We start from the raw sequence: 25,621 nt of genomic DNA, 5'->3' as shown, positions 1-25,621 counted from the left end.
GGCTGAATGGGGCCTCCTCCTGTTCCTGTGTAACGGGCTGGAGAAGGGGCTGAATGGGGCCTCCTCCTGTTCCTGTGTAACAGGCTGGAGAAGGGGCTGAATGGGGCCTCCTCCTGTTCCTGTGTAACAGGCTGGAGAAGGGGCTGAATGGGGCCTCCTCCTGTTCCCGTGTAACAGGCTGGAGTTGGGGCTGAATGGGGCCTCCGCCTGTTCCTGTGTAACAGGCTGGAGAAGGGGCTGAATGGGGCCTCCTCCTGTTCCTGTGTAACAGGCTGGAGAAGGGGCTGAATGGGGCCTCCTCCTGTTCCTGTGTAACAGGCTGGAGAAGGGGCTGAATGGGGCCTCCTCCTGTTCCTGTGTAACAGGCTGGAGAAGGGGCTGAATGGGGCCTCCTCCTGTTCCCGTGTAACAGGCTGGAGTTGGGGCTGAATGGGGCCTCCGCCTGTTCCTGTGTAACGGGCTGGAGAAGGGGCTGAATGGGGTCTCTCTCTCTCTCTCTCTCTCTCTCTCTCTCTCTCTGACTCAGGCACACCCTGACTGGGTTGAGGGGGTGGTTTGGGAAAGTGATTGCATCATTAGTGGAGCCTGATGATGGAAGGCCGAGCACTGATGGGGCAACGGAGGCTGGCAACGTGGGCATGACATGAGGGGGTTCCAGCCATCCCAACACCTCGGTCACTTTGTGCTGTTTATCTGTTGCTGTGTTCACCGAAATAAATGCTTCTTCCTTGTTGCAGGTTACAGGGAAGTTCCGGGGTGGAGTAAATCCCTTCACGCAGGGCTGCTGGATTAACATCTCTTATGTACTTTGTAGCTCGCAAGCACCCAGGTAAGATGCTGCTTCCCACCCCCATCATCACCCTTCCTCGATCTCCACCAAATTGATGAGTTGTATATTCACCGCGCTTTTTACACAATCAGCACGTCCCACAGCACTTCGCCACATTAGTATTTAGAAGCTGCAGCGAATTTGAGTCCCGCTGATGTCCTCAGGGCACCAGGGCTTTCACATTGACCAGCACAAACTAACAGGTACAATCTGACACTGTGCCCCTGACAGGTATGTCAGTCGAGAGAAGAGGGAGTTCCATACGCCTGTGCAGACTCCCTTCCTTCGGCCTTTGGTTTCTGACACCGAGGTCACCATGAAGCTCATGGACAATGGGATCCAAACAAACCTCAAGAGGACGAGGGTGAGTTTGTCCTGGGATAGGGGAAGAGGGCCGGATGGAGCGTGACACTGGGGGGGGGAGGGGATGGAGCGTGACACTGGGGGGAGGGGATGGAGCGTGACACTGGGGGGAGGAGGGGATGGAGTGTGACACTGGGGGGGGAGGGGTTGGTGATGGAGCGTGACACTGGGGGGGAGGGGGCGGGGATGGAGTGTGACACGGGGGGAGCGGTCGGTGATGGAGCGTGACACTGGGGGGTGGGGGGGAGAGGTCTGGGATGGAGCGTGACACGGGGGGGGGGGGTCGGATGGAGCGTGACACGGGGGGGTCGGGGATGGAGCGTGACACTGGGGGGGAGGGGGCGGGGATGGAGTGTGACACGGGGGGAGCGGTCGGTGATGGAGCGTGACACTGGGGGGTGGGGGGGAGGGGTCTGGGATGGAGCGTGTCACGGGGAGTGGGGGGGTGTGAGCGCGTCGCGGGGAGTGGGGGGGTGAGCGTGTCGCGGGGAGTGGGGGGGTGGTGTGAGCGTGTCACGGGGAGTGGGGGGTGGTGTGAGCGTGTCACGGGGAGTGGGGGGTGGTGTGAGCGTGTCACGGGGAGTGGGGGTGTGTGAGCGTGTCACGGGGAGTGGGGGTGTGTGAGCGTGTCACAGGGGGGGGCGGTCGGGGATGGAGCATGTCACGGGGGGGGGGGGGGGGGTGTAAGCGTGTCACGGGGGGGGGGGGGGGGTGAGTATGTCACCGGGGAGTGGGTGGGTGGTGTGAACATGTCACGGGGAGTGGGGGGGGGGTGAGTTTGTCACCGGGGGTGGGGGGGTGGTGTGAGCGTGTCACGGGGAGTGGGGGGGGGTGAGCGTGTCACGGGGAGTGGGGGGGGTTGTGAGCGTGTCACGGGGAGTGGGGGGGGTGTGAGCGTGTCACGGGGAGTGGGGGGTGTGTGAGCGTGTCACGTGGAGTGGGGGGGTGGTGTGAGCGTGTCACAGGGATTGGGGGGGTTGGTGTGAACGTGTCACGGGGGGTGGGGGTGGCTGAGCGTGTCACGGGGAGTGGGGGGTTGAGCGTGTCACGGGGGTGGGGGTGGCTGAGCGTGTCACGGGGAGTGGGGGGTGTGTGACCGTGTCACGGGGAGTGGGGGGGTGATGTGAGCGTGTCACGGGGAGTGGGGGGGGTGTGAGCGTGTCACGGGGAGCGGGGGGTGTGTGAGCGTGTCACGGGGAGTGGGGGGGGTGAGCATGTCATGGGGAGTGGGGGTGTGTGAGCGTGTCACGGGGGGGGGTCGGGGATGGAGCGTGTCACGGGGGGGGGGGTGTGAGCGTGTCACGGGGGGGTGAGCGTGTCACGGGGAGTCCGGGGGTGTGAGCGTGTCACGGGGAGTCCGGGGGTGTGAGCGTGTCACGGAGTGGGGGGGTGTGAGCGTGTCACGGGGAGTCCGGGGGTGTGAGCGCATCACGGGGGGTGTGGGGGGTGAGCGTGTCACGGGGAGTGGGGGGGTGGTGTGAGCGTGTCATGGGGAGTGTGGGGGTGGTGTGAGCGTGTCACGGGGAGTGGGGGGGGTGTGAGTGTGTCACCGGGGAGTGGGTGGGTGGTGTGAGCGTGTCACGGGGAGTGGGGGGGGTGTGTGTGTCACCGGGGATGGGGGGGGTGGTGTGAGCGCGTCACGGGGGGTGGGGGGGTGAGCGTGTCACGGGGGGTGGGGGGGTGAGCGTGTCACGGGGAGTGGGGTGTGTGTGAGCGTGTCACGGGGAGTGGGGGGGGAGAGCGTGTCACGGGGAGTGGGGGGGGTGAGAGCGTGTCGTGGGGGGGGGGTGTGAGCGTGTCACGGGGAGAGGGGGGGTGTGAGCGTGTCACGGGGAGTGGGGGTGGGTGTGAGCGTGTCACGGGGAGTGGGGGGGTGTGAGCGTGTCACGGGGAGTGGGGGGGGTGTGAGCCTGTCACCCGGAGTGGGGGGGTGGTGTGAGCGTGTCACGGGGAGTGGGGGGTGTGTGAGCGTGTCACGGGGAGTGGGGGGGTGGTGTGAGCGTGTCACGGGGAGTGGGGGGGGTGGTGTGAGCGTGTCACGGGGAGTGGGGGGGGTGTGAGCGTGGCACGGGGAGTGGGGGGTGAGAGCGTGTCACGGGGAGTGGGGGTGTGTGAGCATGTCACGGGGAGTGGGGGGTGAGCGTGTCACGGGGAGTGGGGGTGTGAGCGTGCCACGGGGGGTGGTGTGAGCGTGTCACGGGGAGTGGGGGGGTGAGCGTGTCACGGGGAGTGGGGGGGGTGAGAGCGTGTCACGGGGAGTGGGGGGGTGGTGTGAGCGTGTCACTGGGAGTGGGGGGTTGAGCGTGTCACTGGGAGTGGGGGGTTGAGCGTGTCAAGGGGAGTGGGGGGGTGTGAGCATGTCACGGGGAGTGGGGGGTGAGAGCGTGTCAAGGGGAGTGGGGGGGGGTGTGAGCGCGTCACGGGGAGTGGGGGGGTGGTGTGAGCGTGTCACGGGGAGTGGGGGTGTGTGAGCGTGTCACGGGGAGTGGGGGGGTGGTGTGAGCGTGTCACGGGGAGTGGGGGGGTGTGAGCGTGTCACGGGGAGTGGGAGGGTGAGCGTGTCACGGGGAGTGGTTGGGCTGAGCGTGTCACGGGGAGTGGGGGGGGTGGTGTGAGCGTGTCACGGGGAGTGGGGGGGGTGGTGTGAGCGTGTCACGGGGAGTGGGGGGGGTGTGAGCGTGTCACGGGGGGTGGGGGTGGCTGAGCGTGTCACGGGGAGTGGGGGGTTGAGCGTGTCACGGGGGTGGGGGTGGCTGAGCGTGTCATGGGGAGTGGGGGGTGTGTGAGCATGTCACGGGGAGTGGGGAGGGTGTGAGCGTGTCACGGGGAGTGGGGGGGGTGTGAGCGGGTCACGGGGAGTGGGGGGGGCGTGAGCGTGTCACGGGGAGTGGGGGGGTTTGAGCGTGTCATGGGGAGTGGGGGGGTGTGTGTCACGGGGAGTATGGGGGGGGGGTGTTAGCGTGTCACGGGGAGTGGGGGGGGTGTGAGCGTGTCACGGGGAGTGGGGGTGTGTGAGCGTGTCACGGGGAGTGGGGGGTGAGCGTGTCACGGAGTGGGGGGTGTGAGCGTGCCACGGGGGGTGGTGTGAGCGTGTCACGGGGAGTGGGGGGTGAGCGTGTCACGGGGAGTGGGGGGGTGGTGTGAGGGTGTCACGGGGAGTGGGGGGTTGAGCGTGTCACGGGGAGTGGGGGTTGATAGCGTGTCAAGGGGAGTGGGGGGTGTGAGCGTGTCACGGGGAGTGGGGGGTGAGAGCGTGTCAAGGGGAGTGGGGGGGGGTGTGAGCGCGTCACGGGGAGTGGGGGGGGTGGTGTGAGCGTGTCACGGGGAGTGGGGGGGTGGTGTGAGCGTGTCACGGGGAGTGGGGGGGTGGTGTGAGCGTGTCACGGGGAGTGGGGGGATGGTGTGAGCGTGTCACGGGGAGTGGGGGGGTGGTGTGAGCGTGTCACGGGGAGTGGGGGGGGTGGTGTGAGCGTGTCGTGGGGGTGGCTGAGCGTGTCACGGGGAGTGGGGGGGTGAGCGTGTCACGGGGAGGGGGGGTGAGCGTATCACGGGGGGTGGGGGGTGGTGTGAGCGTGTCAAGGGGTGTGGGGGGGTGGTGTGAGCATGTCACGGGGAGGGGGGGTGAGCGTGTCACGGGGGGTGGGGGGGTGGTGTGAGCATGTCAAGGGGAGTGGGGGGGTGGTGTGAGCGTGTCACGGGGTGGGGGGGGTGGTGTGAGCGTGTCAAGGGGAGTGTGGGGGAGGTGTGAGCGTGTCAAGGGGAGTGGGGGGTGGTGTGAGCGTGTCACGGGGAGTGGGAGGGTGAGCGTGTCACGGGGAGTGGGGGTGTGTGAGCGTGTCACGGGGAGTGGGGGGGTGTGAGCGTGTCACGGGGAGTGGGGGGGGGGGAGTGAGAGCGTGTCACGGGGAGTGGGGGTGTGTGAGCGTGTCACGGGGAGTGGGGGGGTGGTGTGAGCATGTCACGGAGTGGGGGGGTGGTGTGAACGTGTCACGGGGTGTGAGCGTGTAACGGGGAGTGGGGGGGTGGTGTGAGCGTGTCACGGGGAGTGGGGGGGTGGTGTGAGCGTGTCACGGGGAGTGGGGGTGTGTGAGCGTGTCACGGGGAGTGGGGGGGTGATCGTGTCACGGGGAGTGGGGGGGTGAGTGTGTCACGGGGAGTGGGGGAGTGAGTGTGTCACGGGGAGTGGGGGAGTGAGTGTGTCACGGGGAGTGGGGGGGTGAGTGTGTCACGGGGAGTGGGGGGGTGAGCGTGTTAGGGGAAGTGGGGGGGGTGAGAGCGTGTCACGGGAAGTGGGGGGGTGTGAGCGTGTCACGGGGAGTGGGGGGTGGTGTGAGCGTGTCACGGGGAGTGGGGGTGTGGTGTGAGCATGTCACGGGGAGTGGGGGGGTGAGCGTGTCACGGGGATTGGGGGGGGTGAGCGTGTCACGGGGAGTGGGGGGGTGAGCGTGTCACGGGGAGTGGGGGGGTGAGCGTGTCACGGTGAGTGGGGGGTGTGAGCGTGTCACGGGGAGTGGAGGGGGTGAGCGTGTCACGGGGAGTGGGGGTGTGTGAGCGTGTCACGGAGAGTGGGGGGGGTGAGCGTGTCACGGGGAGTGGGGGGGGTGAGCGTGTCAAGGGGAGTGGGGGGGTGGTGTGAGCGTGTCAAGGGGAGTGGGGGGGTGGTGTGAGCGTGTCACGGGGAGGGGGGTGTGAGCGTGTCACGGGGGCTGGGGGGGGTGGTGTGAGCGTGTCAAGGGGAGTGGGGGGTGATGTGAGCGTGTCAAGGGGAGTGGGGGGGTGGTGTGAGCGTGTCACGGGGAGGGGGGGTGAGCGTGTAACGGGGGTGGGGGGGTGGTGTGAGCGTGTCAAGGGGAGTGTGGGGGTGGTGTGAGCGTGTCAAGGGGAGTGGGGGCGTGGTGTGAGCGTGTCACGGGGAGTGGGGGGGTGTGAGCGTGTCACGGAGTGGGGGGGGTGTGAGCGAGTCACGGGGAGTGGGGGGGGTGAGAGCGTGTCACGGGGAGTAGGGGGGTGTGAGCGTGTCACGGGGAGTGGGGGTGTGTGAGCGTGTCACGGGGAGTGGGGGGGGTGGTGTGAGCGTGTCACGGGGAGTGGGGGGGTGGTGTGAGCGTGTCACGGGGAGTGGGGGGGTGGTGTGAGCGTGTCACGGGGAGTGGGGGGATGAGCGTGTCATGGGAGTGGGGGTGTGTGAGTGTGTCACGGGGAGTGGGGGGGTGTGAGCGTTTCACGGGGAGTGGGGGGGTGATCGTGTCACGGGGAGTGGGGGGGTGAGTGTGTCACGGGGAGTGGGGGGGTGAGTGTGTCACGGGGAGTGGGGGGGTGGTGTGAGTGTGTCACGGGGAGTGGGGGGGTGGTGTGAGTGTGTCACGGGGAGTGGGGGGGTGGTGTGAGTGTGTCACGGGGAGTGGGAGGGTGTGAGCGTGTTACGGGGAGTGGGGGGGGGTGAGAGCGTGTCACGGGGAGTGGGGGGGTGTGAGCGTGTCACGGGGAGTGGGGGGGTGAGAGCGTGTCACGGGGAGTGGGGGGGTGTGAGCGTGTCACGGGGAGTGGGGGGGTGTGAGCGTGTCACGGGGAGTGGGGGGGTGGTGTGAGCATGTCACGGGGAGTGGGGGGGTGGTGTGCGCATGTCACGTAGTGGGGGGGTGGTGTGAGCGTGTCACGGGGAGTGGGGGGATGAGCGTGTCACGGGGTGTGAGCGTGTCACGGGGAGTGGGGGTGTGGTGTGAGCGTGTCACGGGGAGTGGGGGGTGCTGTGAGCGTGTCACGGGGAGTGGGGGGGTGAGCATGTCACGGGGAGTGGGGGGGTGTGAGCGTGTCACGGGGGGTGGGGTTGTCGTGTGAGCGTGTCACGGGGCGTGGGGGGGTGAGCGTGTCACGGGGGGTGGGGTGGTGTGAGCGTTTTACGGGGAGTGGGGGGGTGAGTGTGTCACGGGGAGTGGGGGGGTGAGTGTGTCACGGGGAGTGGGGGGTGAGTGTGTCACGGGGAGTGGGGGGGTGAGTGTGTCACGGGGAGTGGGGGGGTGAGTGTGTCACGGGGAGTGGGGGGGGAGCGTGTCACGGGGAGTGTGGGGGTGAGCGTGTCACGGGGAGTGGGGGTGTGTGAGCGTGTCACGGGGGGTGGGGTTGTCGTGTGAGCGTGTCACGGGGAGTGGGGGGGTGTGAGTGTGTCACGGGGAGTGGGGGGGGGGAGCGTGTCACGGGGAGTGTGGGGGTGAGCGTGTCACGGGGAGTGGGGGGGGTGAGCGTTTCACGGGGAGTGGGGGGGTGAGCGTGTCACGGGGAGTGTGGGGGTGAGCGTGTCACGGGGAGTGGGGGGGTGAGCGTGTCACGGGGACGCACTGAGTCACAGGTGTGAGGGTGTTGATGTGATGATTTCGGTCTCGGATGTTGAATCTGCTGCTCTGTGATGTTTGCTCCGTGCCTGTTGTCCATCTCCAGTTGTGTGGAATGACTCTCAAACTCTGCTCTCTTGTAGTCCAAAGGAAGCCTGGAGATTATGGAGAGCCAGTCAGCAGACGCTGAACCCCCTCCGCCCCCGAAACCAGAATTGCATCGTTACTCAGGCCTTCGGGCTCACTTATCGCTGGCAACGAACGAGGGTGAGTGAGCACATGCCGCATTGAGGGGGAGGGGGAAAACGCTGCAATGGATGGCAAGGGGGTGGGGCAGAACCCAGGACCCCCCCTCATGTTTGGAGGAGCTGATGCCGGCGCTCACCATTTGTTAGTGCAAGGTCAAAGTGGGAGCTAGACAGACGGACACAGCAGCTTTGTCTGGCTCTCACTCCTCAAGCCTGAGCCTTGTCCCCCTTGGCACGGGGCTGAAATCGATGGTGCCAAAGGGCAGTTTGATTTGGTGTTCGGAGCAAGCCAGGCCATGTTCCCCGTCCTGTGAGAAGTGGACAGTGACAACCGACAAGGTGACTGTGCAGTGACAGGCTGCACCTACTGTCGGAGTTTCCACCACCCCGGTGTCGAGTTGCTGCTGCCACTGAGAGGCAGGCAGTCGGGTGCTTTCCCGCACGGCTCAACATCGTCACCCAAGTGTTTTTAATGTTTTAAAGTCTCCTCATCTTTTCTCCTCGGGCACAGAGAGCAACTTGCTGGACAGAATGGACAACCCACCGACGCCCACCATGTACAGGTACAGGCCAGTCTACGGCAGCCCAGGCCGCAACCATACGGCCCTCACACACTCTGCCAGCGAGAAGGTACGTCACCACCACCCTGCCCAAAATCCTCCTGGCGTTGTCGCGTCACTTTGAACGGCATCGGGTTTGCAGCACATAAACTGACCATTCAGCCCCTGCTGGTGTTTCCGTTCCACGCCACCCTCTTCCCTTCACTCACTCACTCGCCCACACACTCACTCGCACACCTTACATTAATGACCCTCAGTCTGGTTCTCCACACACTCACAGACACGTGCGCACACTCCCGCACTCACACACCTTACATTAATGACCCTCAGTCTGGTTCGCCACACACTCGCAGACACGTGCGCACACTCACGCACACTGACACACACTCACACATCTTGCATTAATGACCCTCAGTCTGGTTCGCCACACACTCGCAGACACGTGTGCACACTCACGCACACTGACACACACTCACACATCTTGCATTAATGACCCTCAGTCTGGTTCTCCACACACGTGCGCACACTCACGCACTCACACTCACACACCTTGCATTAGTGTCCCTCAGTCTGGTTCTCCAGGAAGGCAAACGCAGGCAGGCACACGCACACCTTACATTAATGAGTCTGGTCCAGTCTCGGTCTGGATCTCCACGCACACAAACACGCGCGTGCACGCACACCTTACAATTAATGAGTCTGGTCCCGCCTCAGCCTGGATCTCCACACGCACAGAGGCAGATACATAGACAGACACACTCACACCCACGCAGACACACACCCTCTCTATGTGCCAGATCAAACCCTTTCAGAATCTGAATGTATCAGGTTAACACCCCACACTCCCCTTTCTCTTGCTCGGAGAAAGAAGCCTAGTTTGCTTAACGGTAAGGCACAGTGGTTAGCACTGCTGCCTCACAGCACCAGGGTCCCAGGTTCAATTCCGGTCTCCGTTGACTCTGTGCGGAGTCTGCACGTTCTCCCCGTGTGTGCGTGGGTTTCCTCCGGGTGCTCCGGTTTCCTCCCACAAGCCCCGAAAGACGTGCTGTTAGGTAATTTGGACATTCTGAATTCTCCCTCTGTGTACCTGAACAGGCGCCGGAATGTGGCGACTAGGGGCTTTTCACAGTAACTTCATTGCAGTGTTAATGTAAGCCTACTTGTGACGCTAATAAAGATTATTATTATAACTTCCCTCCAGGTGGGGTTACGGGGAAAGGCTGGGGATAAGGCCGAGGTAGGATGCTCTTTCAGAGGTCAGTGTAGACTCAATGGGCCGAATGGCCTCCTACACTCCGGGAATTTTATGTCATCATTCTTTCAAATCATTTCTAAACCCATCTCCGTGCCACGATACCATAGCTGCCTATTCAACACCACAGGATGTTTGTGCTATGTTTAACCAGGGGATTTTCACAGTAACGTGCTGTACAACTTGTTGTTGTATTCTGCAATAAGTGCTTGTGCTGAGTAGACAGCAATGAAGAGTCAGGGGAAGGAGAGACCGAATGCATTGCCGGCTGACATCAAGATCAAAGGGTGGGGGGGTCGGTGCTGGTTACCTCACGGGGAGGGTCACCCCGTCCTCGTTGGAGTTCAGAAGAATGAAGGCAAACTTATTGAAACGTATCAGAACCTAAGGGGTGGGCTTGAGGGTGATTCTCCCCATCTCCTCGTGGGGGAGGAGGGAATGGAGAACGAGGGGAGGGGGGACACAGTTTATAAATAAAGGGGTCTCCCGTTGAAGAGGGGGAACGAGGAGGAATTTCCTCTCTCGGAGGCTCGGTAGTCTGAAATCTCTCCCTCAGAGAGCGGCGGAGGCTGCGGCCCACCCGATATATTCAAGGCCCGAGTCAGACCATGTCAGTCGGCGAGGGGGTCGAGGGTGACGGGGGGGGGGGGGGAACAGGCAGCAAAGTGGAGCTGAGGCCACATCAGATCAGCTACGATCTTAGTGAATGACGGAGCCAACTCGAGGGGCCGAATGGCCAACTCTCACCTCCCCTCTCAGTTCAGCTCTGATGTCCATGATTGAACCAAGGCTGTAATGATAGCTTCTGCGAGTCCCATTCACCCTTGTCACCCACCTGCCTCCGGTACCAACCTGGGTTTGATTCCCGGCCCTGGGTCACTATCTGTGCGGAGTCTGCACGTTCTCCCCGTGTCTGCGTGGGTTTCCTCCCACAAGTTCCGAAAGACGTGCTGTTAGGTAATTTGGACACTCTGAATTCTCCCTCTGTGTACCCGAACAGGCGCCGGAATGTGGCAATCAGGGACTTTTCACAGTGACTTCATTGCAGTGTTTAATGTAAGCCTACTTTTGACTAATAAAGATTATTATGTTCATCCTCCAGTTCAGATTCCTCTATAAAAGGCCCTTCCCTACAGCCCTCTCTCGCTCAATATCCTCCAGCCCCTACAACCCACCCTCTCCTAACCTCCTCCAGCCCCTACAACCCTCCCTATCTCTGTAACCTCCTCCAGCCCCTACAACCCTCCCTATCTCTGTAACCTCCTCCAGCCCCTGCAACCCTCCCTATCGCTGTAACCTCCTCCAACCCCTACAACCCTCCCTATTTCTGTAACCTCCTCCAGCCCCTACAACCCTCCCTATCTCTGTACCCTTCTCTAGCCCCTACAACCCTCCCTATCTCTGTAACCTCCTCCAGCTCCTACAACCCTCCCTATCTCTGTAACCTCCTCCAGCCCCTACAACCCTCCCTATCTCTGTAACCTCCTCCAGCCCCTACAACCCTCCCTATCTCTGTAACCTCCTCCAGCCCCTGCAACCCTCCCTATCGCTGTAACCTCCTCCAACCCTCCCTATCTCTGTAACCTCCTCCAGCCCCTACAACCCTCCCTATCTCTGTAACCTCCTCCAGCCCCTGCAACCCTCCCTATCGCTGTAACCTCCTCCAACCCTCCCTATCTCTGTAACCTCCTCCAGCCCCTACAACCCTCCCTATCTCTGTAACCTCCTCCAGCCCCTGCAACCCTCCCTATCTCTGTAACCTCCTCCAGCCCCTACAACCCTCCCTATCTCTGTAACCTCCTCCAGCCCCTACAACCCTCCCTATCACTGTAACCTCCTCCAGCCGCTACAACCCTCCCTATCCCTGTAACCTCCTCCAGCCCCTACAACCCACCCTCTCCTAACCTCCTCCAGCCCCTACAACCCTCCCTATCTCTGTAACCTCCTCCAGCCCCTACAACCCTCCCTATCTCTGTAACCTCCTCCAGCCCCTGCAACCCTCCCTATCGCTGTAACCTCCTCCAACCCCTACAACCCTCCCTATTTCTGTAACCTCCTCCAGCCCCTACAACCCTCCCTATCTCTGTACCCTTCTCTAGCCCCTACAACCCTCCCTATCTCTGTAACCTCCTCCAGCTCCTACAACCCTCCCTATCTCTGTAACCTCCTCCAGCCCCTACAACCCTCCCTATCTCTGTAACCTCCTCCAGCCCCTACAACCCTCCCTATCTCTGTAACCTCCTCCAGCCCCTGCAACCCTCCCTATCGCTGTAACCTCCTCCAACCCTCCCTATCTCTGTAACCTCCTCCAGCCCCTACAACCCTCCCTATCTCTGTAACCTCCTCCAGCCCCTGCAACCCTCCCTATCGCTGTAACCTCCTCCAACCCTCCCTATCTCTGTAACCTCCTCCAGCCCCTACAACCCTCCCTATCTCTGTAACCTCCTCCAGCCCCTGCAACCCTCCCTATCTCTGTAACCTCCTCCAGCCCCTACAACCCTCCCTATCTCTGTAACCTCCTCCAGCCCCTACAACCCTCCCTATCACTGTAACCTCCTCCAGCCCCTACAATCCTCAAGGATTTTTGCACTCTTTCAAATCTGACCTGTGTGAATCCCCGGTTTTATCCGAGTTAGTTCCACTGCCCCGCTCTTTTCCCCTATGCCTGCAGTCAACTATCTTTCCGATTCTCATTTGAAAGCTCCGACTGAAAGTGTTGCAACTGCCAGATTAAACATTCTGATGCTCCCTGTCCCTCAAATGTGCTGTCTGGACGTTCTACCCATAACCTTCTCCGCCCCAAAGAGAAGAATTCCACCTTTGCCAGATTGTCCACATTAACCCCCTCCGTCCTGGCACCATTCTGGTAACTCAGCAGGATCGGTAACTGTGAAGTGATGAAGCTCGATGTGACATTGTGTGTTGTAGATTTCCAAAGGCGATGCTGTGAAGGAGCCTGCACCCAACGACGAGAGCAGCAGGAGCCAGAGCTACAAATCGGAGCCCACCCTGGAGTCAGAGGCCTACCGCTCACCCACCATCTACAAGAGCTTCCAGTTTGAGCCCGTCTCCAACGGCTCGCGCTCGTCCAGCCTGAAGTCAGCCCATGGCGGAGGTTTCGAGATGAGCCACCTGCCGTCCATCCACTCTGAGGGCACCACGTCTACCTCCTACAAGAGCCTCGCCAACCAGACCCGCAACGGGAGCCTGTCCTACGACAGCTTGGCCACCCCTTCAGGCAGTCCGGAGGCCGAGTCGCCCTGCCCAGTGCCAGGGCCGGAGACATTGGGCTACCACTCACCCTTCATGTCGGCCAAGATTGCCCAGCAGAGGGAGGCGAACCTCCACCGCTACCCACTGGCCCCAGGGGGTTATGGAGCCCCTACCCGCTGCCCCCGGGAGGTCCCTGTCGCCTCCTTTTCCGACAGTCGGTCACGGCAGGAGCGTGAGAAACTACTGCAGATGGAGGAGGCAACCTTGGGAACTGTCCATCACCAGCACACTCGGGTTAGCTCTTCCTCTGATGACTCCAGGCGCTCGCCAGGACTCAAGAGTCCGACCCAACGAACTGCACCTCCGGCTGTCCCTTCGTCCTCCTCCTCGCAGACTGGGGGGGCCCCCACTCAGCCCACACACTTCTCCAGGTTCTCTGAGGGTGCAACACATGCACCCAGGGTCCGCTCCATGTGCTCTCCTGACGCCCCTCTCCCCCCATCTGCCATGGGCAAGTCAACGTCTTACGTGGTCGCGCGGCCTCCTTACGGAGCCGCACTGGAAACCAGTGAAGTATTGGCAACAACACACCCGCTGCTGGCTCCCAAGTAAGTGCCATCTCTTTCGCACAGAGGTGCTGTAGGAAAGGGGAGGTTTCACCCCGTCGGGACATCCCACAACACCTCATAGCCGCCCATGCAGATTAGTGTTTGTTTTAGGAAGCATCAGTGGCTCTTCTGATGTTGGGAAGATCCCACAGACGATGCCAGCACTGGCTCAGCAGGTCTCAACTCCTCTGTCCATAAGGGGCACGGTAACGTCGCAAGTATAACGGACATAAACAAGAGAAGGAGAAGGACACTCAGCCCCCGCAGGCCTGCTTCCCCCATTCAGTATGATAGCAGCTGATCTTCTGTCTCTCCTCCGTCTTCCCTCCCACTCCCCCGTATCCCTTAATTCCCGCAGCATCAAAAAACAATCTCTCCCTCTGGGTTGAGAACATTCTCAGCGACTCCGCTCCCACAGCTCTCTGGGGCTTGAGAATTCCAAAGATTCCCCAGCCTCGGAGTGAAGGGATTTCTCCTCGTCTCTGTCCAAAAGGGCCGAACCCCCGTCCAGCTGCTGTGATCGGACGTTCCCGGATCTCCAGCCACGGGGAGGCATCTACCCTGTCAAATCCTAGCCAGAGTTTGGGAGGTTAACTAACAACGCTAGTGATGCAGGGGCCTGGACTAATAACCTGGAGGCGTGAGTTCATATTCCGCCAGGAGAGTACGTGCATGAAGACCAAAGAAATCCTTAGAATCCCCACCTTGCGGGAGGAGTCCATTCAACCCACCAGGTCCACACTGACCCTCTGAAAGAGTAGCCTTCCCCCGCCCTATCCCTGTTACCCCACCCAACCTGCACATCTTTGGACACTAAGGGACAATTTAACACGGCCAATCCACCCAACCTGCACATCTTTGGACACTAAGGGACAATTTAACATGGCCAATCCACCCAACCTGCACATCTTTGGACACTAAGGGACAATTTAACACGGCCAATCCACCTAACCTGTACATCTTTGGACACTAAGGGACAATTTAACACGGCCAATCCACCCAACCTGCACATCTTTGGACACTAAGGCACAATTTATCACGGCCAATCCACCTAACCTGCACGTTCTTTGGGCTGTGGGAGGAAAGCGACGCAGACATGGGTGTGGTGTTGGGTGCTCTGGTGCACAGATGAGCCAACACAGTTGTATGTGGTACAACTCTATTTTATTTTAACTCTTATAATACAGTTTGTTCTGGATACTCTGCACGTGCTGTCTCCCTGAGTGTTTCATGTAGCAGGTCTGTCCTGGTCCTCCTCTCCAGCTAATACTGACCACCAGGTGTTGTGTTTGTGCTTTTATATCTTTCTGTGATTGGTTGTGGTGGTGTGTGTTCTGATTTGTCTGTTGGTGTGTCTATCATGATGTGTGTGTTTGAATATCATGACATCCCTTTTTACAAAGATATGTGCCTACGTGGTTATAAATATAATCGTGTCGTGAGTGCATCTAAGAGTGTGTGTGTGTGTGTTGTGTACAGCGTGTGTATATGGCGTAACTATTTACATGGGGCGATGTCGGGTGCGTCACACTAACAAGGTTGTACCATAACAAAACATGAATGCGAGAAGAAAAAAAAACTTGAACAGTGGTCCGGTCAGACGATATCTGGAACGATAAACAACAACAGGTTATAATACAGAAGTGTTTGACTTTTTGAACGTATGAACAGCGTTGTAAGTCCAGTCTAATGGGTGACCGCCTCAAGAATAGGCTGGTCCTCAAGCCGGTTCAGCTGTGGAGATTTGGGGTCACACTGGTTCACCTTGGACTGTTGGAGGTGATGCTGTTGCCGAAGTCTCTACTTTTCCATTTGTTGTACTTCGTGCAGTGCTTGGTTTTTCATTTGTGCAAATATAACATTCAACATCTTTGTTAGTGTTGCCTTGGCTGTGGTTTGGTTCTGGTGGCGATGGAAGGGGCATGATCCGTGGCATCTCCACGAAGTCATCCTTGGGAACCAGTGGAGGATCCGGCGTGTGCGTACGGTTCAGTTGCGAGCGTGGAAGGCGGTGCAAAGCTCGCTGATTGCGCCCATGCACCAATCCATCCGCCCTGCATGCCAGGAACAAGGCGGAGTCTTTTTTCTTTTTATGTTTGTGGTGGACGGCATCTTGTAGCCGATGGGTCGTTGCCATCGAAGTAGCACCATCACTAATATCATGCAAGGCGTGATGACTGTGCCAGATGTGGAAGTTGGCCGAGACCGTGCACGCTGGTTCCGGCCACCTGCTGTGCCGGAAGGGCGACTCCGCAGAGAAACGTCGAAGCATGTCGCCTTGGAGAGAGAATTGTTGCTTGCATCAACGTCTGGCGATGGCGCGAATTGGTGTGTCCGTCTTGGACCGCCGGTGCTGGTCGCCATGCCGACCCAGTGGGACTGCCACGTGATCCATTCCCTGTCGCCGTGGCATCCGCCGTCACCCTGAGCGTGCCATCACCGAGGCCGCGACACCGCCCGTCCGGAGCAAGGTCTGGCGTGCGCGAATCAGAGTCGGCGCTTGGCTGCTCCCCATCTGGAGTCCGGTCTGCCTTCCGTCGATGCTCCCCGTCCGGAGTCCCAACAGGTTCACTGGAGGCAGCCGAGATTCCCTGAAGCTGCACTTCTGGAGTCGGAACGTGCAGGAATGCACCAACCAGTGGAGAGGCTCGAGCCATCGAGGGTGGAAGCGGTGCGCCGCCACCGCAGTCGTCAGTGGTCCCACAGTGATCGTCGAGTGCCTCGGTACGCACTAGGCGAGGTCTGTCACCTTGCACCTTTTGCATGGGAAGTGGGATGCTGTCGTCACTCGTCTCACATCCCGTGGATAGATCCTCATTAGCAGCTTGCTGTTCACCCGGGTTGGGTAAATTGTCAGAGTTTTCATCTGGTGGTGCACACCATGTCGGTGGACTGTCATTGTCTTGCCGTTGTCCTTCATTTGGGCTTTTCTTCTTTGGAATTTTAAATCTTCCCCCAGACATTGCAGAACCTTGTTTATTACCCCCAAATTCTCCCATATGTATGGTCTCGAATATAGGATCCAATGTTTCTATCGACATTGTACTATTTTCCAAAGAACATTCCGTTTCACTTTTCTTCTCAGGTACCTCATATATATCTTTGTCTAATGTACATGCTTTCATGGTCTCTGGGTCTGATTTTGCTGGGACTGGCATGGTCACAGTCTCTCTTTTACTGTTCTCAATTGCCCACATTATACTCCCCATACATAACTGCTTAATCACTGGGGTTAGTGTGGTACAATGGATAATCGGGTCGACCTTATCTGCATCTTCACCATTAGTGGAAAGCACACTTGGTTCACTTGAAACTGCTGCGGGTTTTAAATTCGTTATCTGGCTACTCGATGTCGGTGTCCTCAGGATTCTTGCTCCAATGTTCTGCTCATTTATCAGTGGAGTGTGTATAGGTTCAATGCAATTAATGTTCTCCTCAAGGTTTGAAGAGTCATTACTGACTAACTGCTGGTCTCCGAAGTTGGGACTTTGCGCCGTTGTGTTGAAGGGAGACATTTGTCCCTGCTGTGGATATGAGTCAGGTTGTGTTATTTCCATTACCTGAGGATCAATGTCTTGTCCATTTTTTCGATCCGTACTAAAACACTGGCAATTCTCAGTCTGCTCCTTGCAAGTTAAACATTCAATTAATTTCTTTAGCAAATCCTCAGCATCCTTCTGTGACTGTGCAGCATTATTAGTCTCTGTTCGTCTATAATGATCCTGAAGGTCAGCGCATAAACCTTTTTTCTTCGGGCTTGGATGAGGCGATTCCTTTGGCTTGTCTTCAGTTGGGCTTGAACAGTCTTCAGCGCTGTGCCCTTCATTATAGCATGAGAGACCGTCATGGGCATGCTGCTGTGCAGTGGAGCATGGTAGGCTGTTATAGCCTTCTTGCTGTTCACGTGAGCATGGCAGACTTGCATCGTCTGCCGCTGGTTGGTCAGGAGAGGTTGCTAGACCCTCATGGTCTTGTTCCTGCAAGGACCGCACATTGGAGTCTTGCGTTGCTTCTATCGTGGAGGCTGTCCACGAGCTCTCTGTGGAGGCTTGTGACACTGGAGTCACTTCTTGTTCGTGCAAGGACTGCGCTCTGGAGTCTTGCGTTTCTGCAATTGTGGAGTCTGTCCACGAGCTTGCTGTGGAGGCTTGTGACACTGGAGTCACTTCTGGTTCATGCGAGGACTGCGCTCTGGAGTCTTGCATGTCTTCTTTCATAGAGTCGGGAACGTTGAGCGGGACGTGGACCACGCTCTGTGTGGCAGCAGGGCGCTCTCCGTGTGCTTGCACCACTCCCTGTCTGTTAATGTCAGGCTGCAGCATCATCCGGTACTGATAAGTTGGGACATCATATCTGCTGGATTGAAGATCCTCAAATCCGAAAAATGAATCCGCATCTGCGTCGGATTCAATGTGGGGGCCGCCAATGTGCAACACGAAAGGTTCGTCCGAGTCATAGTCGTATAGGACCACGGAGCTATCATTGGGCTCGCAAGGTCCGGAAACACTGTAAAGATCGTCATCGAAGTATTCGAGGTCGGAATCATCGGCTTGTGCGTAGGTAACTGCTTGTCGGAGGGTTCTTCGGAGGTCAAATTCATCTCCTGGGTCAATTTGCGGCAATGTGCTGTCATTCCAGGTGAGGGAAGGTTGTTTTACAGCTTTAACAGATTTTTGTTTTTTTTATTTGGGACGTTTCCCTTTTAAATTGGATTTGGGACGTTTCCCCTTTAAATTGGTGCGGTCTGGGGCCTCTGACATCCTGACGCTCGGTATGTAGCACGTAGGAAGCGACTGCGCATGCTCAGATCGCTGTTCCTTTACCGATGGCCGTTTTCTTGACTGCGCATGCGCAGCATCTCGCGCATGCGCAAACGATACTTCCGGTTCTGCGCACTGCTCGCGCAACTGTGCTAGCGTGATACCTTTAGCAAGATGGCCGCCGACCTCGACCCAGCCCTCTCTCAGGCCCGGGACTTCGGCCTCTGGGAATTCGGGCTCCGGGATCCCAGCCACGAGGTGAGTACTGCCGCTTTTCTTACCTTTACTTGCCGATTGGATTGCGTTTTCTTCACAGTATTTGGAGAATTTGTCCAGGACTGCCTGGTAATCGTACCTTTGCTGCCTCCTGAAGAACCTGAACCTTGTGAATGTTTCTCTTGCCCTTGCACCGGCGATGGTGAGGAGAAATTCAATTTTTTCGCTATCATCCAGGTCTTGGAGTTCAGCTGCCACCAGGAACAATTCGAACACTTGCCGGAATCGCCGCCAGTTTTCGCGGAGATCGCCGTAGCACTGGAGCGGCTGCGGAACCGGGAGCTCTATCATTTTGCCTGGGCACTGCTGGTTGTCTGTGTACACTGAGGTATGCCGGCAGGTATCGATCCACTCCTGTACCATGTGGTGTTGGGTGCTCTGGTGCACAGATGAGCCAACACAGTTGTATGTGGTACAACTCTATTTTATTTTAACTCTTATAATACAGTTTGTTCTGGATACTCTGCACGTGCTGTCTCCCTGAGTGTTTCATGTAGCAGGTCTGTCCTGGTCCTCCTCTCCAGCTAATACTGACCACCAGGTGTTGTGTTTGTGCTTTTATATCTTTCTGTGATTGGTTGTGGTGGTGTGTGTTCTGATTTGTCTGTTGGTGTGTCTATCATGATGTGTGTTTGAATATAATGACAATGGGGAGAACGTGCAGACTCTGCAGTGACCCAAGGCCGGAATTGAACCCGGGTCTCTGGCGCTGTGATTTGATTTGATTGATTTATTGTACATGTACAGAAGTCCAGTGAAAAGTATTTTTCTGTGGCCGCGGGAACGTACACAGTACGTACATAGTAGACAAAAAAAGAATAATTGGCAGAATACGTTGACAAATGGTACATCGACAAACAGTGGTGAAAGGTGCTGTGTAAAAACAAATCTCCCTGCTCGTGATCGCTGTCCAGTGACCCCTAGATTAAAAAGAGGGAAATTGACCAGAGTTCCTGCCCCGATATAAAAACAGCCAAGTGCTGGAAATATTCTGAAGACCTGGCAGCATCTTGTGGAGAGAGAGAAACCGACCTAATGTTTCAAGTCTACTTTGACTCTAGCGAACAGTTTCTAAGTTAAGTCATATTTGATTTGAAACATTAGCTTGGTTCTTCCTTTACAGATACAGCCGACCTTGCTGAATATTTCCAGCACTGATTGTTTTTATATCAGATTTTCCGTATCCACAGTGTCTTGCTTTTTATTCCTGCCCCGCAGCTCTGTCCAATAATCTCTGGGAGCGTTCAATACTGACTCACAATGAAGAGCTCTTCACTGTATCTAACCCGTGTTGTACCTGTCCTGGGAGCGCTCGATGCTGACACTGGGTATAAAGTGGGGAGACACTGTCAGGGTAATGTAGAGGGAGCTCTACACTGTATCTAACCCGTGCTGTACCTGTCCTGGGAGCGCTCGATGCTGACACTGGGTATAAAGTGGGGGACACACTCAGGGTAATGTAGAGGGAGCTCTACACTGTATCTAACCCGTGCTGTACCTGTCCTGGGAGAGCTCGATGCTGACACTGGGTATAAAGTGGGGGACACACTGTCAGGGTAATGTAGAGGGAGCTCTACACTGTATCTAACCCGTGCTGTACCTGTCCTGGGAGAGCTCGATGCTGACACTGGGTATAAAGTGGGGGACACACTGTCAGGGTAATGTAGAGGGAGCTCTACACTGTATCTAACCCATGCTGTACCTGTCCTGGGAGAGCTCGATGCTGACACTGGGTATAAAGTGGGGGACACACTGTCAGGGTAATGTAGAGGGAGCTCTACACTGTATCTAACCCATGCTGTCCCTGTCCTGGGAGAGCTCGATGCTGACACTGGGTATAAAGTGGGGGACACACTGTCAGGGTAATGTAGAGGGAGCTCTACACTGTATCTAACCTGTGCTGTACCTGTCCTGGGAGAGCTCGATGCTGACACTGGGTATAATGTGGGGGACACACTGTCAGGGTAATGTAGAGGGAGCTCTACACTGTATCTAACCCGTGCTGTACCTGTCCTGGGAGAGCTCGATGCTGACACTGGGTATAAAGTGGGGGACACACTGTCAGGGTAATGTAGAGGGAGCTCTACACTGTATCTAACCCGTGCTGTACCTGTCCTGGGAGAGCTCGATGCTGACACTGGGTATAAAGTGGGGGACACACTGTCAGGGTAATGTAGAGGGAGCTCTATACTGTATCTAACCCGTGCTGTACCTGTCCTGGGAGAGCTCGATGCTGACACTGGGTATAAAGTGGGGGGGACACACTGTCAGGGTAATGTAGAGGGAGCTCTACACTGTATCTAACCCGTGCTGTACCTGTCCTGGGAGAGCTCGATGCTGACACTGGGTATAAAGTGGGGGACACACTGTCAGGGTAATGTAGAGGGAGCTCTACACTGTATGTAACCCGTGCTGTACCTGTCCTGGGAGAGCTCGATGCTGACACTGGGTATAAAGTGAGGGACACACTGTCAGGGTAATGTAGAGGGAGCTCTACACTGTATCTAACCCGTGCTGTCCCTGTCCTGGGAGAGCTCGATGCTGACACTGGGTATAAAGTGAGGGACACACTGTCAGGGTAATGTAGAGGGAGCTCTACACTGTATCTAACCCGTGCTGTCCCTGTCCTGGGAGAGCTCGATGCTGACACTGGGTATAAAGTGAGGGACACACTGTCAGGGTAATGTAGAGGGAGCTCTACACTGTATGTAACCCGTGCCGTACCTGTCCTGGGAGAGCTCGATGCTGACACTGGGTATAAAGTGAGGGACACACTGTCAGGGTAATGTAGAGGGAGCTCTACACTGTATGTAACCCGTGCTGTACCTGTCCTGGGAGAGCTCGATGCTGACACTGGGTATAAAGTGAGGGACACACTGTCAGGGTAATGTAGAGGGAGCTCTACACTGTATGTAACCCGTGCCGTACCTGTCCTGGGAGAGCTCGATGCTGACACTGGGTATAAAGTGGGGGACACACTGTCAGGGTAATGTAGAGGGAGCTCTACACTGTATCTAACCCGTGCTGTACCTGTCCTGGGAGAGCTCGATGCTGACACTGGGTATAAAGTGGGGGACACACTGTCAGGGTAATGTAGAGGGAGCTCTACACTGTATCTAACCCGTGCTGTACCTGTCCTGGGAGAGCTCGATGCTGACACTGGGTATAAAGTGAGGGACACACTGTCAGGGTAATGTAGAGGGAGCTCTACACTGTATCTAACCCGTGCTGTACCTGTCCTGGGAGAGCTCGATGCTGACACTGGGTATAAAGTGGGGGACACACTGTCAGGGTAATGTAGAGGGAGCTCTACACTGTATCTAACCCGTGCTGTACCTGTCCTGGGAGAGCTCGATGCTGACACTGGGTATAAAGTGGGGGGCACACTGTCAGGGTAATGTAGAGGGAGCTCTGCACTGTATCTAACCCGTGCTGTACCTGTCCTGGGAGCGCTCGATGCTGACACTGGGTATAAAGTGGGGGGGACACTGTCAGGGTAATGTAGAGGGAGCTCTACACTGTATCTAACCCGTGCTGTACCTGTCCTGGGAGAGCTCGATGCTGACACTGGGTATAAAGTGGGGGACACACTGTCAGGGTAATGTAGAGGGAGCTCTACACTGTATCTAACCCGTGCTGCACCTGTCCTGGGAGAGCTCGATGCTGACGCTGGGTATAAAGTGGGGGGGACACTGTCAGGGTAATGTAGAGGGAGCTCTACACTGTATGTAACCCGTGCTGTACCTGTCCTGGGAGAGCTCGATGCTGACACTGGGTATAAAGTGAGGGACACACTGTCAGGGTAATGTAGAGGGAGCTCTACACTGTATGTAACCCGTGCCGTACCTGTCCTGGGAGAGCTCGATGCTGACACTGGGTATAAAGTGAGGGACACACTGTCAGGGTAATGTAGAGGGAGCTCTACACTGTATGTAACCCGTGCTGTACCTGTCCTGGGAGAGCTCGATGCTGACACTGGGTATAAAGTGAGGGACACACTGTCAGGGTAATGTAGAGGGAGCTCTACACTGTATGTAACCCGTGCCGTACCTGTCCTGGGAGAGCTCGATGCTGACACTGGGTATAAAGTGGGGGACACACTGTCAGGGTAATGTAGAGGGAGCTCTACACTGTATCTAACCCGTGCTGTACCTGTCCTGGGAGAGCTCGATGCTGACACTGGGTATAAAGTGGGGGACACACTGTCAGGGTAATGTAGAGGGAGCTCTACACTGTATCTAACCCGTGCTGTACCTGTCCTGGGAGAGCTCGATGCTGACACTGGGTATAAAGTGAGGGACACACTGTCAGGGTAATGTAGAGGGAGCTCTACACTGTATCTAACCCGTGCTGTACCTGTCCTGGGAGAGCTCGATGCTGACACTGGGTATAAAGTGGGGGACACACTGTCAGGGTAATGTAGAGGGAGCTCTACACTGTATCTAACCCGTGCTGTACCTGTCCTGGGAGCGCTCGATGCTGACACTGGGTATAAAGTGGGGGGGACACTGTCAGGGTAATGTAGAGGGAGCTCTACACTGTATCTAACCCGTGCTGTACCTGTCCTGGGAGAGCTCGATGCTGACACTGGGTATAAAGTGGGGGACACACTGTCAGGGTAATGTAGAGGGAGCTCTACACTGTATCTAACCCGTGCTGCACCTGTCCTGGGAGAGCTCGATGCTGACGCTGGGTATAAAGTGGGGGGGACACTGTCAGGGTAATGTAGAGGGAGCTCTACACTGTATGTAACCCGTGCTGTACCTGTCCTGGGAGCGCTCAATGCTGACACTGGGTATAAAGTGGGGGGGACACTGTCAGGGTAATGTAGAGGGAGCTCTACACTGTATCTAACCCGTGCTGTACCTGTCCTGGGAGAGCTCGATGCTGACACTGGGTATAAAGTGGGGGGGGACACTGTCAGGGTAATGTAGAGGGAGCTCTCCACTGTATCTAACCCGTGCTGTACCTGTCCTGGGAGCGCTCGATGCTGACACTGGGTATAAAGTGGGGGGGGGGCACTGTCAGAGTAATGTAGAGGGAGCTCTACACTGTATCTAACCCGTGCTGCACCTGTCCTGGGAGAGCTCGATGCTGACGCTGGGTATAAAGTGGGGGGGACACTGTCAGGGTAATGTAGAGGGAGCTCTACACTGTATCTAACCCGTGCTGCACCTGTCCTGGGAGAGCTCGATGCTGACGCTGGGTATAAAGTGGGGGGGACACTGTCAGGGTAATGTAGAGGGAGCTCTACACTGTATGTAACCCGTGCTGTACCTGTCCTGGGAGCGCTCAATGCTGACACTGGGTATAAAGTGGGGGGGACACTGTCAGGGTAATGTAGAGGGAGCTCTACACTGTATCTAACCCGTGCTGTACCTGTCCTGGGAGAGCTCGATGCTGACACTGGGTATAAAGTGGGGGACACACTGTCAGGGTAATGTAGAGGGAGCTCTACACTGTATCTAACCCGTGCTGTACCTGTCCTGGGAGAGCTCGATGCTGACACTGGGTATAAAGTGGGGGGACACTGTCAGGGTAATGTAGAGGGAGCTCTACACTGTATCTAACCCGTGCTGTACCTGTCCTGGGAGAGCTCGATGCTGACACTGGGTATAAAGTGGGGGACACACTGTCAGGGTAATGTAGAGGGAGCTCTACACTGTATGTAACCCCTGCTGCTTCACATTAACTAATTTCTTTCTCTCCCTGACAGAGATGAGGTGAGGATGAAAGGCTCCCACAGCAAAAACAACGGGCAACCCAAAAGTCTGAGCAAGGCGGATCCACGGCAGACATCACCGCCGCCTTGCCCTGGGACCTCCAGCGGAGCCCCCCTCAGCCCCAGCAAAGGTGTGAAGAAAGTCTCGGGGGTTGGAGGCACCACCTACGAGATATCCGTGTGAGGCCAAGCGAGACAGAGAGAGACATAGGTGCCTCGCAAACGTCTGCGGCTGGAGGGGACTAAATCTCCAGATGACGGGACTTTGTTCCTTTGGCAACTGGGAGGACAATGTGGGGAGGGGAGAACGGACAACTCGGTGGTCTCCTGAACCTCCCCCAGGACTCGGTTTTACGGCGGTGGGAATCCTTCTATATGTGTATATTCAAATTTTAGCCAATCATAAGTTTTAAGAGAGAGAAAGGAGAGAGGAAGAACGTCCTCACACACACACACAGAGCCACACGCTGACCAGCAGAGGGATGGAAAGTGTGTGGCAGGGACTGGCTGGCAGGAAAGTGTGTGTGGGACAGGGGGAAGGAGGGAGAGAATTGCAGCTTCCTGCCCTGGCAGCAGAGGGGAGCAGAGCTTGCATTTGTTTTTAATCCTGTTGAACCATGCCCACTCTCTCTCTCTCTCTCTCTCTCTCGCTCTTTCTCGTACAAGTTTCTGTGAGTTCGATCACTGAGGAGCCGACATTGTGCAATCAACGTGAGGTGGGAGGGCTTTGTGTTGGGGTGGGGGGAAAGAGGGGGAAAAGGGAAGGTTTTGAAAGACTGAAGCCTAAAAGAAGAAAGCGAAGAATTTTGCAAAACTAAAAGGAATTTTTTTTTATATATAAATATATAATTAAAGGGATTATTTACTCTGTATCCTTCCAATAGTGGAAAGGCTCCAAACTGTAAACTCTCTCCCCCTGGATGGGGCGCGGAAGGCGTGCGAGCTGCTGCGGAGGGCAGGAGAACTGGGTGGCAATGAGGACTCGGGAGAGGGGCAGAAGGCAGGCTGGAGTCGCCCTCCTCACTTCGCTCTTCATTGCTCAACGGTCCACTTTTTAAAAACCAGCTCTGTGCCCCAGTCCACTTGGGGGGGGGGGGGGGGGAGAACCTCCACACTCGCAGTCCTGTGTCCTGGCCCACCTTGCCTGCACTCACCCAGAAGCTGGGCAACATTCAGACGTTTCTCGGGGGGCGGGGGGGGGGGGGGGGGGGGGACTTCTCGCAGAGGGGCGGGGGCGTAGGTGTGAAACATGATCTGTGAATATGATAAATATTTTCAAAATAATAAGCTATTAAAAAAAACAGCGGTGGATTTTATCTGGAGCGGCGGCATTTTGAAAATGTTTTGGGCCTTTTACTCTCACACTGACATCCCCACCCTGCACCTCCCACTTGGTCCCCAGTTCCCCGCCTCCAGACGTGCCTCGCTAAGTGGTCAGTGACTTGGAGGGGAACCTCCAGT

The 25,621-nt window shown here is 57.2% G+C and overlaps 1 protein-coding gene across 3 annotated transcripts in view; it reads left to right on the top strand.

Moving 5' to 3' along the window:
- Positions 1–25,351, top strand: part of LOC140410098 (palmitoyltransferase ZDHHC5-like) — a 224,846-nt gene extending 199,495 nt beyond the window's left edge. For all 3 annotated transcript variants that reach the window (XM_072498034.1, XM_072498035.1, XM_072498033.1), the window contains exons 7-12: positions 738–829; positions 1,061–1,193; positions 7,665–7,788; positions 8,281–8,399; positions 12,510–13,402; positions 24,155–25,351. In XM_072498034.1, coding sequence (XP_072354135.1) covers positions 738–829; positions 1,061–1,193; positions 7,665–7,788; positions 8,281–8,399; positions 12,510–13,402; positions 24,155–24,344 — 1,551 coding nt within the window. In that variant the 3' untranslated portion in view covers positions 24,345–25,351. The remainder of the gene's footprint in view (positions 1–737; positions 830–1,060; positions 1,194–7,664; positions 7,789–8,280; positions 8,400–12,509; positions 13,403–24,154) is intronic.
- Positions 25,352–25,621: the final 270 nt, after the last annotated feature.

Source organism: Scyliorhinus torazame, chromosome 4 (genome assembly GCF_047496885.1).
Source record: "Scyliorhinus torazame isolate Kashiwa2021f chromosome 4, sScyTor2.1, whole genome shotgun sequence".
Lineage (NCBI taxonomy): Eukaryota > Metazoa > Chordata > Chondrichthyes > Carcharhiniformes > Scyliorhinidae > Scyliorhinus > Scyliorhinus torazame.
Note: the sequence above shows the minus strand (reverse complement) of the source record. Positions and strands in the feature narration are given on the sequence as shown.